At 45.1% G+C, this 19551-nt stretch overlaps 2 protein-coding genes across 10 annotated transcripts in view; one reads left to right on the forward strand and one right to left on the reverse strand.

The window, feature by feature from the left end:
* Nucleotides 1-9514, reverse strand: part of ostf1 (osteoclast stimulating factor 1) — a 74751-nt gene extending 65237 nt beyond the window's left edge. Inside the window, exon 1 of the mRNA XM_078396993.1 lies at nt 9343-9514. Coding sequence (XP_078253119.1) covers nt 9343-9376 — 34 coding nt within the window. The 5' untranslated portion in view covers nt 9377-9514. The remainder of the gene's footprint in view (nt 1-9342) is intronic.
* A 120-nt stretch (nt 9515-9634) lies between these two features.
* The window catches only part of LOC144592039 (nicotinamide riboside kinase 1-like), a 36170-nt gene continuing 26253 nt past the window's right edge, over nt 9635-19551 (forward strand). For 3 of the 9 annotated variants that reach the window (XM_078396260.1, XM_078396258.1, XM_078396251.1), the window contains exons 1-2: nt 9778-10097; nt 19344-19390. The gene's annotated coding sequence lies outside the window, so the exon portion shown is untranslated. The other 6 variants (XM_078396259.1, XM_078396255.1, XM_078396253.1 and 3 more) reach the window with 5 other exon arrangements.

A 19551-nucleotide genomic window follows, 5' to 3' on the forward strand; every position in this document is an offset into this window, starting at 1 on the left:
CATGTTTATTATTGTCGGTCGTAACATTCCGTATGTGGCTCAGTGTTTAATACTGTTGCAAATACAGGTGTAAACTATATTTTGGGTTTTTCTTCTTCGCGATGTTAAATGTACATTATTAAATAGACGTCACTCCTGATATTGTTAAATTTTATGAGTTAATTGATGTACTATAACAGATCAGCACTGAGTTGCAGATCTACAAGATTAACGTCCCTCGTCTTCATAGTACCAAATACCAAAATATCTCCACTGCAGGTTTCCGACCTTCAGGACATTTTTCACGTGAGATACTGCTGGCAAAGAAATAGGGGCACAAAAGTTAACAATCCAGTGCTTTAACCAGAGCATCTGGCAAAACAGTATTACATAACCATTTAGTGAGAGATATTTGGCTTAATTTACTAGCTTTGGAGTAACTCGACTTTTTATGAAAGGAAGGATAGAGAAAACGGGGAATTTTAGACCAGTTAGCCTTACATCGGTAGTGGGGAAGATGCTTGAGTCGATCGTTATAGATGTTATAGCAGCGCATTTGGAAAACAGTGACAGGATCAGTCAGCATGGATTTATGAAGGGGAAATCATGCTTGACTGATCTTCTGGAATTTTTTCAGGATGTAACAAGTAGAATGGATAAAGGAGAGCCAGTGGATGTGGTGTATCTGGACTTTCAAAATGCCTTTGACAATGTCCCACACAAGAGATTAGTGTGCAAAATTAGAGCACATGGTATTGGGGGTATGGTATTGACATGGATAGAGAACTGGATCGCAGACAGGAAGCAAAGAGTAGGAATTTACGGGTCCTTTTCAGAATGACAGGCAGTGACTAGTGGGGTACCGCAAGGCTCGGTGCTGGGACCCCAGTTATTTACAATATATATTAATGATTTAGACGAGGGAATTAAATGTGACATCTCCAAGTTTGCTGGGTGGCAGTGTGAGCTGCGAGGAGGATGCTATGAGGCTGCAGGGTGACTTGGATAGGTTGAGGTTGGGTGAATGGGCAGATGCATGGCAGATGTAGTATAATGTGGATAAATGTGAAGTTATCCACTTTGGTGGCAAGAACAGGAAGGCAGATTATTATCTGAATGGTGGCAGATTAGGAAACGGGGAAGTACAACAAGGTCTGGGTGTCCTTGTACATCAGTCACTGAAAGTAAACATGCAGATACATCAGGCAGTGAAGAAAGCTAATGGCATGTTGGCCTTCATTGTGAGAGGATTTGAGTTTAGGAGCAAGGAGGTCCTACTGCAGTTGTACAGGGTCCTGGTGAGACAGCACCTGGAGTATTGTGTGCAATTTTGGTCTCCTAATTTGAGGAATGACATTATTGCTATTGAGGGAGTGCAGCATAGGTTCACCAGGTTAATTCCCAGAATGGCAGGACTGACATATGATGAAAGAATGGGTCGACTGGGCTTGTATTCACTGGAATTTAGAAGGATGAGAGGGAGTCTTATAGAAACATAAAGTTCTTCAAAGATTGGACAGGCGAGATGCAGGAAAAATAGTTCCCGATGTTGGGGGAGTCCAGAACCAGGGGTCACATTAAGGGGTAGGCCATTTAGGACTGAGATGAGGAAACAGCTTTTCACCCAGAGAATGGTGAATCTGTGGAATTCTCTGCCACAAGGCAGTGGAGGCCAATTCACTGGATGTTTTCAAGAGAGAGTTAAATTTAGCTCAAGGCAAAAGGAATCAAGGGATATGGGGAAAAAGCAGGAACGCAGTACTGATTTTGGATGATCAGCCATGATCATATTGAATGGCGGTGCTGGCTCGAAGAACCTACTCCTGCACCTATTTTTCTATGTTTCTATATTACTCTGGTAGGGCAGCACACTTTTATTTATATCATGTCTACAAGCTACAAATGCAACGTAAGTGAAGCTGGTTTCAAGCCACAAAGAAGGATGATAGTGGTGGCATTTGATGAGGTGCTAATTTTATTTGCAGCTGATAAATTACACTAATAAGATGAACTATTTCAGTCACAAAACGTGCGTGACTTTTTCCGCCGCCACAGAAAATAGCGTCCTATTCATTTAAATGAAGCAAGCAAGTTTGCTGGCTTTAAACTGGGTGTATTTCATTACAATGGTCACTATGGTCCCTCCAGAAGGAGAAAGGAATCACCTCTAAAGTCATTTTCCAACACCATACATTATTTATCTAGATCCTGAGCTATAAGCTACTGTAGCAAGTGAGTTACCTATACATGAACTGTCTGGTGATGCTGATCCCAGATATAATGATTTGCGTAGATTCAGAAGTGACTAATGTGAAAGATACATCTTCTGGATGCACTGGGACGCATCCTCGGTGATGTGACCTGGGATCATCGGGTGTTTCGGGTCTCACGCCATCAGATACCCTCGCCCAGGCGACCCAGCTGGGGTTGATCAGGCCCCAACTTGCGTCCCAGCAGCAACCGCCCACGGATCAGCCCTCTTAATCCAAAGCCATCTAGTGGCTTTCTCTGTGGCTTCGCTTGCGGATTGAATGGCCCTCTTCTTTGCCAGCCCCGTAATGCCCAATTGGTTGAGGACTTTGCAGAGTGAGTGTCCTGCAAAGCCTCTATGGGTTCATAGCGTGTCTTCCAGCCTCTGTCCTGGCACATCTCCACCAGTTCCTGGTACTTTGTGCGTTTCCTCTCGTTAGCTTCTTCAATACGCTCTTCCCAGGGCACTGTATGCTCCAGAATGATCAGCTGTTTTGCCACTTCGGGGATGATGATCAATGTCTGACCGGAGTGATGTTGCTGTGATGTGCTGTGGAAATTTCAGCTGTTTGCCCAGATTGATATGCAGCTGCCAGTCAGTGGCCGTGTAGAGGAGGCCCGCCCTTGTTTTTGGTTGTGATCGAGGCTTCTCCCCAGCTTTGACAAAAGTGATTGATTTCTTTGGGGCATGGTGGTGTTTGCTGTTACTGATGGCAGTTGCTATGCTCTCAGCAACCACCTTAAGCACCTGGTCATGGCGCCACCGATAGCGACCTTCCCCAAGGGACTTTGGGCAGCTGCTGAGGAGATGTTCTAATGATCCTCTTCCAGAGCAAAGTGGGCAGGAAGGTGTCTCCCAGACGTGGAGGTTTGCTGGGCTTGGTAGGGCATCGTAGACAGCTTGGACAAGGAACCGGACGCATGGAAGTCTGCCTGCATGATGTTTGATCAGGTAATCCTGCGCTGCGGTACGCTCTCCCACCTTGTCCACGCTCCCTGCTGCCTGAACCCCACCCTCCTGCTCACACGCTCTTCCTTCACACCTCCTTGGACCTCTTCCTGGATGAGATGGTGTCTCTCCTTGCCCTGGGCCTTGCCAACATGGGTCTTAGGGAAGTATCCCAAGCCCGCTCTGCCAGTTGCCATGACTCCCACCAATGCCTTTTGCCTTAGGCGTGACTCTGCCACCTCCACTGCTTTCTCCGCCCTCCATCTCCTCCCTGTTCTCACCTCAATGCCAGCTGATGACACTTTCTGGTCCTTGGAGTCCCTGTACTGTCGGGCTTCTCTTGTCCGTGCCACCATAAACTCTTCAGTGAGGCCACTGAATGGGAGCTGCAAGATGTTACTGGCCCCAAACAGTGCTGCATTGTTGAGGCTGCGGGGAAGGCCAAGCCACTTGCGGAGAAAGCCACTGATCTTCCTTTCGAGGGACTCAACTGTGGTCAATGGAACAGCGTAAACCAGCAGAGGCCACAGGATGGGGCAGGCTGGAATGCTGATAGACTAATAATGCTTTTTATATGATTCAAGAAGTGGTTTTAGATAGCATCAAATTTTATTTTTTGTTGAAGTCATAAATATTGGTGTTTTTTTAACCCACAAAATCTGATTAGCGTCCAAATTAAATTACGCAAAGGCAGCTTTCAGTTGTAACACAGAACATAAGTGATAAACAAATACTTATGTAAATCATGGAGTTAAATTACTCCATGATTTACACAAAACATCATAATTATGGTTGCTGTGACAATCCACAAATAATTGTAGTGCACACACAAAAGAAATGAAAACCAATGTTTGAAAAAACTTGTTACAGACTCGTTCAATGTACATAGTTGTTTTGTTTGTGGACATGAGGTCATAACTTGGGATTAAAAGGTAATGAGTGATATACCTCAAAGTTTGGAAAATATTCAATATTTTATTAACAAATATGACAGCCGTGAAACTGATACATGGAGTGAATTTGCCATTTGCAAATGTAGAGCTCATATCCCTTAGCTTAGTTTAGAGATACAGTGCGGAAATAGGCCCTTCGGCCCACCGAGTCCTCACTGATTAGTGATCACCGCTCACAAACACTATCCTGCACACACTCGGGACAATTAACACTTATACCAAGCCAATTAACCTACAAACCTGTACGTCTTTGGAGTTTGGGAGGAAACCGAAGATCTCGGAGGAAACCCACACGGCCATGGGGAGAACGTACAAACTCCATATAGGCAGCACACGTAGTCGGGACCGAACCCAGGTCTCCAGCGCTGCAAACGCTGTTAGACAGCAACTCTACTGCTGCGCCACCATGCCGCAGGCTTACTTACACAGAGAATTAAACAAACAATTTAAACTATGAAATTTCCCCATATTTATATTATATTTTTGTTTTGCTGGAAAATAATAACAATCATAATGCATTACATTTATATAGCGCTTTTCTAAACACTCAAAGACGCTTTACAGGGTTTACTAAAACATAGAAAAGAAAGTAAATAGATAAATAAGTAAACGAACAGAAAAGGAAAAAGAAGGTGAGGTGACGGTCAGTGATTGAAGGCAGTGCTGAACAGGTGAGACTTCAGTGATGTTTTGAATGTGGTGAGTGAGGAGGAGTCTCTGACGGTTTGGGGTAGTGAGTTCCAGAGTGTGGGAGCAGCAATGGAGAAAGCCCTGTCCCCCCAGGATCTGAGTTTGGTCCGGATGGGGGGGACAGGAGGTTAGCAGCAGCAGAGCGGAGGTTACGGGTTGGAGTGTGTCTGTGGAGGAGGTCAGTCAGGTAGGATGGGGCCAGGTTATGGAGGGCTTTGTAGGTCATGAGGAGGATTTTGTACTGGATTCTCTGGGGGATGGGGAGCCAGTGGAGCTTGTAAAGGACGGGGGTGATATGGTCACGGATCAGGGAGTGGGTGAGTAGACGGGCAGCGGAGTTCTGGATGTATTGGAGTTTATTGATGATTTTTCAGGGTGAACCATAGAGGAAGGAGGCTGTTGCCTCCTATAAATTTCCCCATATTTATGTTATATTTTTGTTTTGCTGGAAAATAGAGATTAGCGAGTCTGTAACAATTGGAAACCCCATCACTGCCGCAAGAGGCTTGCAGCACCCCACATCCCAATCAATTTTAGTGGTTTTCTGTGGCCCTCCAACCTTCAGAGATACCCGTTGTCGTTGGTTTACAAACACCTGAGTGATATGCAGCCCCTACATACAAACATATACTTGGAGGGCCGAAAAGGCCTGTTTCCGGCTGTATATATATGATATGATGATATGATGATATGATATGTTTGGTTGACCAACGGGATGGATTTGCCAGCTGCTGCAGGGCTGCTGGCATCTTCTGCCGGGTGTGAACATGGCTTGCGTTTGCATTCAAATTCAAGGAGCAGCGACTCTGCTCATCCCAGTGCAACTGGATCTTTAACTTCCTCAACGGACTTCAATCAGTACAAATTGGCAACAACACCTCCTCCTCCATGACCATCAGTATAAGGGACACCTCAACGCTGCATGTTCAGTCTCCTTCTCGACTCTATACTCATGACCGGATACATAAAACATAGAAATGTACAGCACAGGAACAGGCCCTTTGACACACAATGTCTGTACTGAACATGATGCCGAACTAAATTAATCTCATCTGTTTGTACATAATCCATACCCCTCCATATCCATGTGCCTAACTTAAAACCTCTTAAACACCACAGTCATATCTGTCCCTGGCAGCATGTTTCAGGTGCCCATTACCCTCTGTGTAAAAAGATTGCCTCACACATCGCCCTTAAATTTTGCCCTTTCACCTGAAAGCTATGCCCTCTCGTCTTTGACATTTTCACGCTGGAGGAAAAGGTTCCGACTGTCTACCCTGTCTACACCCCTCATCATTTTATATAATTCCATCAGGTCTCACTTCAACCTCTCGACTGCCAAAAAATATAATGCCAGGTTGACCAACCTTCTTTATCGCTCATACCTTCTATTCCAGGCAGCATTCAGGTAAACCTCTCCTCCACCCAAAGCTTCTTCATCCTTATTATAATGGGACAACAGGAACTGTATGCAATACCCCAAATATGGCCAAGCTAAAGGCCTAGAAAGATGTATCATGACATTGTTAATTATACACAATGCACCAACCAGTGAAAACAAACATATTACATGCCTTCTTTACCGCTATCTCCTTGTGTTGCTAGTTTCAGAGAGCTGGACTAACTAAGTGGGTGAGGCAGACACAGCTGCAATGCCATCTTTGAATTCTCTGACTTTACCACCATTATTGGACAAATAAAGGGTAATAACAAGTTAAAGTGCAAGATGGAGATCAGTTGAGCAGTGCCAGAACAACAATCATATGTTGAAAGACTGGAGCGACTAGGCTTGTATACACTGGAATTTAGAAGGATGAGAGGAGATCTTATCGAAACGTATAAGATTATTAAGGGGTTGGACACGTTAGAGGCAGGAAACATGTTCCCAATGTTGGGGGAGTCCAGAACAAGGGGCCACAGTTTACGAATAAGGGGTAGGCCATTTAGAACTGAGATGAGGAAAAACGTTTTCAGTCCGAGAGTTGTGAATCTGTGGAATTCTCTGCCTCAGAAGGCAGTGGAGGCTAATTCTCTGAATGCATTCAAGAGAGAGCTAGAAAGAGCTCTTAAGGATAGCGGTGTCAGGGGGTATGGGGAGAAGGCAGGAACGGGGTACGGATTGAGAATGATCAGCCATGATCACATTGAATGGCGGTGCTGGCTCAAAGGGCCGAATGGCCTCCTCCTGCACCTATTGTCTATTGCTCACAAGATTAGCAAGAGTAGATAGTAAGGTTGTCATTAAGTTAAAAAGGATGCAAAAGCGATATCCTAGGATATTATCAGGGCTTGCAGGCTTGAGTTAAAGAGATAGGTTGGATAGGCTGAGGTTTTATTTCTTTAGTGCATGGAGGCCGAGGGTTGATATTATTGAGGTGTGCAAGCATGGATAAGGTGAATGTTCCCTGGTTTTTTTTCGGCCAGAGTAGAGTATTCAAAAACAAGACTGCATCGAATTAAGGTGAGAATGGAGTGATTTAAGAGGGACTTCATGGACATTTTTTTCACTCAGAGGGTAGTCTGTATCTGGAATGAGCTATTAAAGGAACCTATAGAAGTGGATAAACTTATGATTTTTTAAAAGCATTTGGAGTGGATGGGTTTAGAGGGATATGGGCCAAATGCAGGCACACAGGACTAGTCCAATATGCCAACTTGGCAACTCTGACTCTAAGATCAAGGAACTGATTATTCAATTCAGAAAGGGAAAGGTGAGGGACAATGTACCTGTCTTCATTGGTGGGGTGGCTGTGGAGAGAGCAAACGGCTTCAAGTACCTGAGTGTGCACATCTTTGATGATCTGTCCTGGCCCCAGCAAAATGATGCAATCATTAAGATAGCTCATCAACACTTCTACTTCCTCCGAGGTTGAAAGGAGATTCTGCAAGCCCCGACTATTTTGGTGGACTTCCACAGGCGCACAGTAGAGAGCATACTGACTGGTTGCATTGCTGTCTCGTTCAATAATTTGAATGCTCACAAATGAAGGAAGCTGTTGAAAGTGATCCATCATTCCACCGGGTGGCACCGTACAATGGCAGCCTCGCCAACAGTCTGACTCGTCCTTTTCTTTTGTTGTTTTTAGTCTGTTGTTAAATGTATGTTTTAGTGTATCTTTAATTTTGTATTATGTGGGGGGGGTGGAGGAAACATTGTTTATCTCTTTCCTCGACGGAGATGCGACTTTTTCCGTATTGTATCTCCTTCCCACTGGGGCCTAACATCGTGGAGCTGGCGGTCCCTTTGCTGGGGATCGACTTAGGGAGCTCCAACCTCGGAAGCTCCAACCTCGGGAGCCTGCGAACTTAACATCATGGAGCTCGCGGTCCCTTGGTTTGGGATCGACTTCGGGAGCTCCAACCACAGAAGCTTCGACCGTCACGACACGGGAGCTTCGATCGCCAGCTGTGGGAACTTCGATCGCCCCGACTGCAGATGGTTCAACTGCTCCGATCGCGGGAGAAAAGGAGGGAAGAAGATGATACGTTATTGCCTTCCATCACAGTGCGCTGTGGTGGATGTTTATGTTAATTTTTATGTAGTTGTGTGTCAGTGCTTTTTTGGTATGACTCTATGGCAAATCAAATTCTTTGTATATTTTTACATACTTGGCTAATAAATTAATTACAATTGCTTACAGACCTCTCCACCATCAAAATGGACATATGGTGAACGCCGACTCAAGAAGACAGCTAATATCATCAAAGACCTACGCCACCGTGGACACACTCTCTTCTCATTTCTACCATTGGGAAGATGATATAGGAACCTGAGAACTGGTACTTCCAGGGTCAAGAACAACTTGTTCCTATCAACCATCAAGTTCATGAACCCTCTACACAATCCTAACCACAATCATATCAAACACCTCAACTCTACGGAACCACTCCAGACTTTGGTTACGTCCAATAAACAATGGTTATTCTACCTTTTTTTTGCATTATCATGGTCTACTTTACCAGGAATAACTGATAATTTGTCGTCCAATTGTTGTTGTTGACCTTAGCAAGTAAGAATTTAATTGGTCTGGTTCACTTGATTTGATTTCCAGCCGTGAGATGGGGAGCGCCTACTACATACACCTTTATCTTCTCACGGTCCCACTATTTATTTGTTTCCCCATTAGCGGATACGCCATAGTACCGAGGCCCGATGTCCTGAATTTCTCTTGCGAATCCTCCGCACCTCTCTTTCCACCTTTAAGAGACCAATTTATTAGTGATTTATATTTCTATGTCAAAATGTGCCTGACAATTCACCAGTAAAGCCATTTCGGTCATTTTGCAACGTTAAAAGGGGTTTATGAATACAAAACCTTGCCTGGATGTCAACCAATACGTTTCCTGCCAAACACATGGCGAATAATGTGACATCGGTGATTGAATAAAATAGATTAATACAAGTAGCGCTGACACCTTAAAAGGAAACTTCATCAGAGTTTAACAAGTTCTCCTTGGCTTGGGTCTGAACTCGCTGCTCCATGTATGACAATCAAATGCAATTAAACGCAGGCACCTTACCTGGCTTGGCTGGTTTAGGTGGCGGTTTTGACATTGCTGTCTCAGTTAGCTTGCAATTATTTTATAAAATGTGATACTATCGCAGCAAACGCGAGGATTATCTGGGTTCCGGGGTTGAGGAAGTTGCAGCAGGGACGCGCTCCGAGCGGGCGGAGGGGGGAACCAGGAAGAACGGCGCGTCGGGCGTGATGACGCAGAGGAGTTGCGTCATCGAACTGATCCGCCCGGCGCATGACGTCACAGCGCAGACGCCAGGCCACGTTCCGCCCAGCGGGCTGACGTCCCCACCCCCCGGGCGGACAGACGTCGCGGCGAACGCACCCCGTCCCACCAAGAGGAGTGACGCCACACCGCCCAACCCAGGACGTCACCGCGCGGCCATCCTGCTGGTTTGGCCGCATGCGCTGAGGCTTCAGCGTCGCTCAGGTAACGGGCTCCACTCGTGCCCGGGCCCCGCGGCGTCGTCGCCGCTGTCTCCCGGTCGTCAACCCATCCGGCCCCGGAGATCCGGCCCCGGAGCCTAGCCGCGGGTCACGGGATTGGCAGAGGTATCATGGCACTGCAGGAGGGAGGGCAGACAGACAGAGACAGGTAGATGGCGGCGGTAAATACCCTGCAGGTCGGGCAGCGGCGGAGGAACAGATTACTAACTCAGGTTACTAACCTTTCAACACAACGAGGAGAAGATGGAAATCCAACATGTTGCAGAGGAGTGGGGAGCACAAGGAGACGTCTGCTGGGTGGCGGAATGGCAGGTGACTCCGACTCACTCATCCCCAATTCATCCAACAACGGTGGCGTCGCCGGCGAATTTAAAGATGGAATTGGAAGTGCGTCTGGCCGCTCAGTCATGGGTCGAGGGTGCGGAGAGCAGGGGGCTGAGCTGAGCTGAGCTGCGCTCTCTCCTATACTGACAGTTCCTGAGCAAGAAGCGTTGCTGCCAATTTGTACTGATTGTGGTCTGTTGATGAGGATGTTGAGGATCCAGTTAAAGGGGGATGTGCAGAGATTTGGTTCCCTGAGCTTGTTAACTAGTTTCATAAGTCATAGAAATGGAATTGGGCCGTCCGCCCCATCGATTCTATGCTGCCATTCAATCATGGCTGATTTATCTTTCCCTCTCAACTCCATTGTCCCATCTTCTCCCCGAAACCCTTGACACCCTTACTAAGCAGCAGCAATCAGCATAGCAGCAGCAATCAGCAGTAGCAGCAGCAGCAATCAGCAGTAGCAGCAGCAGCAATCAGCAGTAGTAGCAGCAGCAATCAGCAGTAGCAGCAGCAGCAATCAGCAGTAGCAGCAGCAGCAATCAGCAGTAGCAAGCAGCACCAAGCTGTGTTGCTTGGGAAGTAGTGTGTGGGGATTGTGTGGGGATTGTAAGGAGATAGTAAGGAGTAAGACCTGTGTGATCTCCCGGACTAGTTTCGATCGCCTAGCTTGGGGTCGGAGAGGAATTTCCCGGATTTTTTCCCAAATTGGCATGGGTTTTTTATCCGGTTTTTCGCCTCTCCCAGGAGATCACTCAGTTCTTTTGGGTGGGCGGTTGGAGCGGTTGGAGTAGCGGCCGGGCGGTAGGTTTAGTAACCGAGCGCGGGGCTTTGTTTGGAGAGTATGACTGCCAGGGCAGTTTTTTGTTCTGGGTGTCGGATGTGGGGAATCTGGGAGTCTGATAGTCTTCCAGACATCCACATCTGCGCCAGGTGTGACGAGATGGGGCTCCTAAGGGACCGTATTAGGAACCTGGAGCGGCAGATTGATGACCTCCGTCTGATCAGGGAGAGTGAGGAGGTTATAGATAGGAGTTACAGAGAGGTGGTCACTCCTAGACCACGGGAGGTAGACAAGTGGGTCACTGTTAGGGGGGGCAAGGAACAGAGGCAGGGACTAGGGAGTACCCCGGTGGCTGTACCCCTTGGAAATAAGTACTCCTGTTTAAGTACTGTTGGGGGGGACAGCCTACCTGGGGGCAACGACGGTGCCCGGGCCTCTGGCTCAGAAGGGTAGGGAAAGGAAGAGGAGAGCAGTAGTAATAGGGGACTCTATAGTGAGGGGGTCAGATAGGCGTTTCTGTGGACGCAGTCGGGAGACCCGGATGGTGGTTTGCCTCCCTGGTGCCGGTGTCCGGGATGTGTCTGAGCGTGTCCAGGATATCCTGAAAGGGGAGGGAGAGGAGCCAGAGGTCGTGGTACATATAGGTACCAACAATATAGGTAGGATAAGGGAAGAGGTCCTGAAAGGAGAATTCAGGGGGCTAGGAAGAGAGTTAAAAAAAAGGACTTCCAAAGTAATAATCTCAGGCTTACTGCATGTGCCACGCGATAGTGAGAATAGGAATGGAGTGAGGTGGAGGATAAATACGTGGCTGAGGAACTGGTGCAGGGAGCAGGGTTTCAAGTTTCTGGATCATTGGGACCTCTTCTGGGGGAAGTATGACCTGTACAAAAAGGACGGGTTGCATCTGAACCCGAGGGGAACCAATATCCTGGCGGGGAGATTTGCTAAAATAACTGCGGAGACTTTAAACTAGTACGGTTGGGGGGAGGGACTCAAACACAGATAGCTAATAGGCAGTGTGTGAGGCAGGAGGCAGAAAAAGGAAACACTCAGACTCAATATGTAGGAGAGAAAGAAGGGAAAAGAAATAAACTGAGAATAAGAAATGATGGGTCCCTTAAATGTGTATATTTTAATGCTAGGAGCATTGTAAGAAAGGTGGATGAGCTTAGAGCCTGGATTGACATCTGGAAGTATGATGTTGTGGCGATCAGTGAAACATGGTTGCAGGAGGGTTGCGATTGGCAATTAAATATTCCAGGATTTCATTGTTTCAGATGTGATAGAATTGGAGGGGCAAGAGGTGGGGGTGTTGCATTGCTTGTCAGGGAGGATATCACAGCAGTGCTTTGGCAGGACAGACTAGAAGGCTCGATTAAGGAGGCTGTTTGGGTGGAACTCAGAAATGAGAAAGGTTTAGCAACACTTATAGGGGTGTATTATAGACCGCCAAATAGGGAACGAGAATTGGAAGAGCAAATATGTAAGGAGATAGCAGATATTAGTAGTAAGCACAGAGTGGTGATTGTGGGTGATTTCAATTTTCCATATATAGACTGGGAATCACATTCTGTTAAAGGGCTGGATGGTTTGGAGTTTGTAAAATGTGTGCAGGATAGTTTTTTGCAGCAATACGTAGAGGTGCCTACCAGAGAAGGGGCAGTGTTGGACCTCCTGTTAGGAAATGAGATGGGTCAGGTGACGGAGGTATGTGTTGAGGAGCACTTTGGGTCTAGTGATCATAATGCCATTAGTTTCAATATCATTATGGAGAAGGTCAAATCTGGACCAAGGGTTGAGATTTTGGATTGGAGAAAGGCTAATTTTGAGGAGATGAGAAAGGATTTAAAAGGAGTGAAATGGAAATTGTTGTTTTATGAAAAGGATATAATAGAGAAATGGAGGATATTTAAAGGTGAAATTTTGAGAGTACAGAGTCTTTATGTCCCTGTTCGGTGGAAAGGAAAGAATAATAATTTGAAAGAGCCGTGGTTTTCCAGGGAAATTGGACACTTGGTTCGGAAAAAGAGGGAGATATACAATAAATATAAGCGGCAGGGAGTAAATGAGGTTCTTGAGGAATATAAAGAATGTAAAAGGAATCTTAAAAAGGAAATTAGAAAAGCGAAAAAAAGATATGAGGCTGCTTTGGCAAGTAATGTAAAAGTAAACCCCAAGGGGTTCTACAGATATGTCAATAGCAAAAGGATAGTGAGGGATAAAATTGGTCCATTAGAGAGTCAGAGTGGACAGCTATGTGCTGAGCCGGAAGAAATGGGGGAGATATTAAACAATTTCTTTTCTTCGGTATTTACCGAGGAGAAGGATATTGAATTATGTGAGGTAAGCGAAACAAGTAGAGTAGTGATGGAAATTAGGAGGATTAAAGAAGAGGAGGTACGGACACTTTTGAAGAATATAAAAGTGGATAAGTCTCCAGGTCCTGATAGGATATTCCCTAGGACATTGAGGGAAGTTAGTGCAGAATTAGCAGGGGCTATGACGGAAATATTTCAAACGTCATTAGAAACAGGGATGGTGCCGGAAGATTGGCGCATTGCGCATGTTGTGCCTTTGTTTAAAAAAGGTTCTAAAAGTAAACCTAGCAATTATAGACCTATTAGTTTGACGTCTGTGGTGGGAAAATTAATGGAAAAGATACTTAGGGACAATATATATAATTATTTGGATAATCAAGGCCTGATTAGAAACAGTCAACATGGATTTGTGCCTGGAAGGTCATGTTTGACTAATCTTCTTGAATTTTTTGAAGAGGTTACCAGGGAAATTGATAAGGGCAAGGCTGTGGATGTTGTCTATATGGACTTCAGTAAGGCATTTGACAAGGTTCCACATGGAAGGTTGATTAAGAAGGTTAAATCGTTGGGTATTAATAGTGAGGTTGCAAGATGGATTCAACAATGGCTGAATGGGAGATACCAGAGGGTAACGGTTGACAATTGTATGTCAGGTTGGAGGCCAGTGTCTAGTGGAGTGCCCCAAGGATCTGTGTTGGGTCCACTGTTGTTTGTCATTTACATTAATGATCTGGATGATGGTGTGGCAAATTGGATTAGTAAATATGCAGATGATACTAAGATAGGTGGAGTAGTTGATAGTGAGGTAGATTTTCAAAGTCTACAGAGAGACTTGGGCCTTTTGGAAGGGTGGGCTGAAAGATGGCAGATGGAGTTTAATGCTGATAAGTGTGAGGTGCTGCATTTTGGTAGGACAAATCAAAATAGGACGTACAGGGTAAATGGTAGGGAATTGAGGAATGCAGTGGAACAGAGGGATCTGGGAATAACTGTGCATTGTTCCCTGAAGGTGGAATCTCATGTGGATAGGGTGGTGAAGAAGGCGTTTGGTATGCTTGCCTTTATAAATCAGAGCATCGAGTATAGAAGTTGGGATGTAATGTTGAAATTGTACAGGGCATTGGTGAGGCCGAATCTGGAGTATGGTGTGCAGTTCTGGTCGCCAAATTATAGGAAGGATGTCGACAAAATGGAGAGGGTACAGAGGAGATTTACTAGAATGTTGCCTGGGTTTCAGCACTTAGGCTACAGAGAGAGGTTGAACAGGTTGGGTCTTTATTCTTTGGAGCGTAGAAGGTTGAGGGGGGACTTGATAGAGGTTTTAAAAATTTTGAGAGGGACGGACAGAGTTGACGTGGGTAGGCTTTTCCCTTTGAGAGTGGGGAAGATTCCAACAAGGGGACATAGCTTCAGAATTGAGGGACAAAGGTTTAGGGGTAACATGAGGGGGAACTTCTTTACTCAGAGGGTTGTGGCTGTATGGAATGGGCTTCCGGTGGAAGTGGTGGAGGCTGGCTCGATTTTATTATTTAAGAGTAAATTGGATAGGTATATGGATAGGAGGGGATTGGAGGGTTATGGTCTGAGTGCAGGTAGATGAGACTAGGTCAGGGAGAATGGTCGGCGTGGACTGGTAGGGCCGGACAGGCCTGTTTCCATGCTGTAGTTGTTATATTGTTATATTGTTAAACGCACCCTTATTACCTCTTTAATAATTGACTCCAGCATCTTTCCCACCACTGAAGTCAGGCTAACTGGTTTGTAATTCCCCGTTTTCTCTCTCGCTACTTTCTTGAAAAGTGGGATAACATTAGCTATCCTTCAATCCACAGGAACTGATCCTGAATCTATTAAACATTGGAAAATGATCATCAATGCGTCCACTATTTCTAGACTCACCTCCCTGAGGACCCTGGGATGCAGACCATCAGGCCCAGGGGATTTATCATCCTTCAGTCCCATTAGTCTACCCAATACTGTTTCTCGCCTAATGAAAATTTCTTCCAGTTCCTCTACCCTCCTAGATCCTCTGTCCTCCAGTACATCTGGGAGATTGTTTGTGTCTTCCTTAGTGAAGACAGATCCGAAGTACCTGTTCAACTCTTCTGCTATTTCCTTGTTACCCATAATAATTTCACCCATGTCTGCTTTCAAGTGACCCACATTTGACTTTGCTACTCTTTTTCTCTTAACATATCTAAAGAAGCTTTTACTGTCCTTTATATTCTTGGCCAGCTTCCCCTCGTAGTTCATTTTTTCAGCCCGTATTGCCCGTTTTTTTACCTTCTGTTGTCCTATGAAAGTTTCCCAATCCTCTGGCTTCCGGCTACTCTTTGCTGTGTTACACATCTTTTCTTTTAGTTTTATTTCATCTAACTTCCCTTGTCAGCCACGGTTGCCTCCTACTCCCCTTAGAATCTTTCTTCCTTTTTGGAATGAAATGATCCTGCGTCTTCCGGATTATGCCCAGAAATTCCTGCCATTGCTGTTCCACCATCAATCCTGCTAGGATCCCTTTCCAGTCTACCTTGGCCAGCTCCTCTCTCATGCCTTCATAGTCCCCTTTGTTCAACTGCAACACTGACACTACCGATTTAACCTTCTCCTTCTCAAATTGCAGATTAAAACTAATCATTTTATGATCACTACCTCCTTTACCTTGAGTTCCCTTATCAAATCTGGTTCATTGGACAACACTAAATCCAGAATTGCCTTTTCTCTGGTCGGCTCCAGTACAAGCTGCTCTAAGAATCCATCTCGGAGACACTCTACAAACTCTCTTTCTTGGGGTCCAGAACCAACCTGATTTTCCCAGTCTACCTGCATATTGAAATCGCCCATCACCACAGTGGCATTACCTTTCTTACATGCCAGTTTTAACTCCTGCTGCATCTTACACCCTACATCCGGGCTACTATTTGGGGGTCTGTAGATAACACCAATTAGTGACTTCTTGCCTTTACAATTCCTCAACTCAATCCACAGTGACTCTCCCTCGTCAGTCCCTATGTCTTCCCTCGCAAGGGACTGAATTTCGTCCCTCACCAGCAGAGCTACCCCACTGCCTCTGTCCACCTGCCTGTCCTTTCTATCGGATGTATAACCCTGAATATTAAGTTCCCAGGCCTGTTCCTCCTGCAGCCACGTCTCTGTAATCCCCACAATGTCATATCTACCAACCTCTAACTGAGCCTCAAGCTCATCTACTTTACCTCTTATACTTCGCGCATTCATATACAATACTTTTAATTTCTTACTCATCTCACCCTTCACATCGATCCCTATTACACTTGGCCATACTCTCCTATCCCTTTGTGAGCTTTCTTTCCTGTTAATTCTGGGGTCATTAACTATTCCTTTACTCTCTTTTGCTTTAACTCCATCCTTGACTATCCCATTTGACAGCCCCCCCCCCACTTATTTAGTTTAAAACCACCCGTGTAGCAGTGGCAAACCTGCCCGCGTGAATGCTGGTCCCCCACCTGTTAAGGTGCAATCCAAATGGGGCAGCACTTCACCGCCAGATGTTCCAGGTGCGTTTACAGCGCTGGTTTCTGCTATTTCTTTTTTACACGTAAGCTGAGAACCACTATATTTGATGGTTTTCTGCTGTGCTGCTGGCAACATGTCGCCACAGACAGGCGCCATTTTAGGTCCTGTCTAATGCAGTAATTTGGGGAAAAATCATAATAAACGCTGTGGCATCTGTTCCAAATCTTACTGGCAAAGTCACATTCTCGGAAATGGGCAAATGGTCTTATTTCCAGTGCATCTATACCTTTATCTAGGGTAGATAGAGACTGTCTATCCAATCTATTCCTCGCGTAAAGGAACTTGAATGTGCAATCATTCAGTCTTAAGAACATCTTCTTTCCCATGGCTGTGAGACTCGTGAACTGTCAGCTCTTTCACACTCCCTTTCCGCCGGTGTTGCCACATACACATATTCTTAAAGGGCCTGTCCCAGTTAGGCGATTTTAAGGCGACTAGGATGTTGCCGCACGTTCGTCGGGGTGTCGCGGGCATGATCGTGAGCAGTCTTCAATGAATCATAGCGGATTTCGGTGCATCGTGGAAAAAGTTACCTGTCCAAAATTGTTCGGCGACAGCTGGCTCGTCGCCAAGTATCGTAGCTTATTGCAGGCGCTGTGGCATGTTGTCCCCAGGTTTGTTAGGTTGTCGCCGGTACTGAGGACGGATGAATTTCATTGTCGACTACCAATGTCAATTGGAGACAGGTACCGGGATCAGGAGAAGACAAGGTCCGACAGGAACTGTCAAAACCCGTTTTGACAGCTGACAAAAGTGCAGCTGCAACAGCCAGCTGTGGAATGGGGGTGGAGACCACGATGCTGTCTCTCCTCCATTATAATTAAATAAGTTGCAGTTTAGTGACACCAGTAATTGGTCGATTTTAAACAATAGAGCGATTATTATCGAATGCTTAACTATATAAACTTGCTTTCAGTCAATAACTATTTGGTCAAATGATTCTGTTCCGGTATCCTGATAAACTGTCGACCGTACTGTAACGGCAGGGGATTGTCGAGTGATCGTGTGACAGTGTAAACACCGGCAGAGTAGGTTCTTTTGTGGTTTAACAATTGGTAATTAGGATAGCAGAGAGTTGTCTCTGGTCAGGGACCTTCGTACATTCACCCTGCCTTAAGATGCTGATTTAAACCGAAGATAAACACAAAAAACTGGAGCAACTCATCTTTCATTAATTTGTTCCTTACCAACGTCCAGGGTTCTATCGTTTCCCCTCTCCCCTGACTCAGTCTGAAGAAAGGGTCTCGACCCCAAACGTCACCCATTCCTTCTCTCCAGAGATGCTGCCTGTCCCGCTGAGCTACTCCAGCTTTTTAGTGTCTATTTTCTTTGACCTGCCTGCAGCAAGTTACAAGGAATCGGATCTCCCAACAGTGGGAGGAAGAGTGGCCGTGGGATTTTCAGCGGGACTGGATAAGTAAAAGATGTTGATACCGGTGGGGCTGATACAAAGACAGTGGGGACAACTGTATTGGCAGTCGGGTTCTCGTTGTCTTTCGGAAAAGTTCCGAACGTCACGTTAAAACCAGATTCCAAGTCACCCATGGGAACGCATTGGTTCTGCTGGAGGTTCACTGAAAAACCCTTGTCCCAGATGCATTTAGAAGCACGTAATACTAAAATTAAGAAAAGGCATTTGAATATACCAGAAGATAGTTTTGTTTAACCAATTTATTTACCATCAGGACATTTGACAGGTAGATTGGAGGCGACAGTTTGACAGTCAGGTAAGCGTGGGAATTCAGCGATGTTTCCGGAGACGGTTTAATCTTTTAGCCAGGTGCTAACCTGACTCGACATTGTCGTGATCATTGACGTAGACATTGTCGTAGACATTATCATAGGGTTAAAAAAAACTGCTACAACTTTGACAGTCGGTGGCAGTCGCCTTAAAAATTGCGTAACTGGGACAGGCCCTTAACTCTACCATATTCAGTTATTGGCCTTCATTATTTTTGTTGTACGACAGTTTGCACAGCAATCTATTGTTCTTGCATACATTGTTTTTATTGTGAACTTACTTTTTATTTATTCTAAGAGCTTCATGTAAACCAGTGAACCATTGAATTTCATTGCATCCTGCTGGATATGATCATACCAAAGTGAATCTGAGAATGTTGCCACAGTTATGTTTATTGTGTTCATAGTTTTAGACTTTCAGATCACAGTTTGTTTGCTGTGTAAGCAAATGAAAAAATGTTTCTAATTGTAAAATATAAAGAAAGCCAGTCATGAAACTGCTTTTATGGTCATCTGTGATCATTTCATTTCACTGCACATCGTGTATGTGTATGTGACAAATAAATTTGACTTGACTTGATTATTACTGTGGTTAGGTAAGGTTCAGACATATCCTGTCTGATTAAAAGCTATTTTTGACACACCCCCCATCCCCCATCCTATTTTACCATACAATGTGTGAAAACAACGTCATGATTCAGAAAATGTCGTTCAATGTAATCAAGAGCTTTTTATAAATAAATGTCATAAAAGCTTAAATGTTCCTCATATCAAGACAGCATCTTTGCACTGCATGTCTGAATAAAATGTGGTCATTGTTTTTTTCTTATTTTTCAGGCCAGGTGAAAGTTTACAGAGCTTTGTTTGCATTTGAGCCCAGAACAGTAAGTACATTGATTTTGCTTCTAAAAACAACAGCTGATTTGTGTGTGGTACAAAGATCCAGAAATAATTAGAATTTATATTTGCATGTTCAGTGCCCTCCATAATGTTTGGGACAAAGACCCATCATTTATTTATTTGCCTCTGTGCTCCGCAATTTGAG

Source organism: Rhinoraja longicauda, chromosome 3 (assembly GCF_053455715.1).
Source record: "Rhinoraja longicauda isolate Sanriku21f chromosome 3, sRhiLon1.1, whole genome shotgun sequence".
Lineage (NCBI taxonomy): Eukaryota > Metazoa > Chordata > Chondrichthyes > Rajiformes > Arhynchobatidae > Rhinoraja > Rhinoraja longicauda.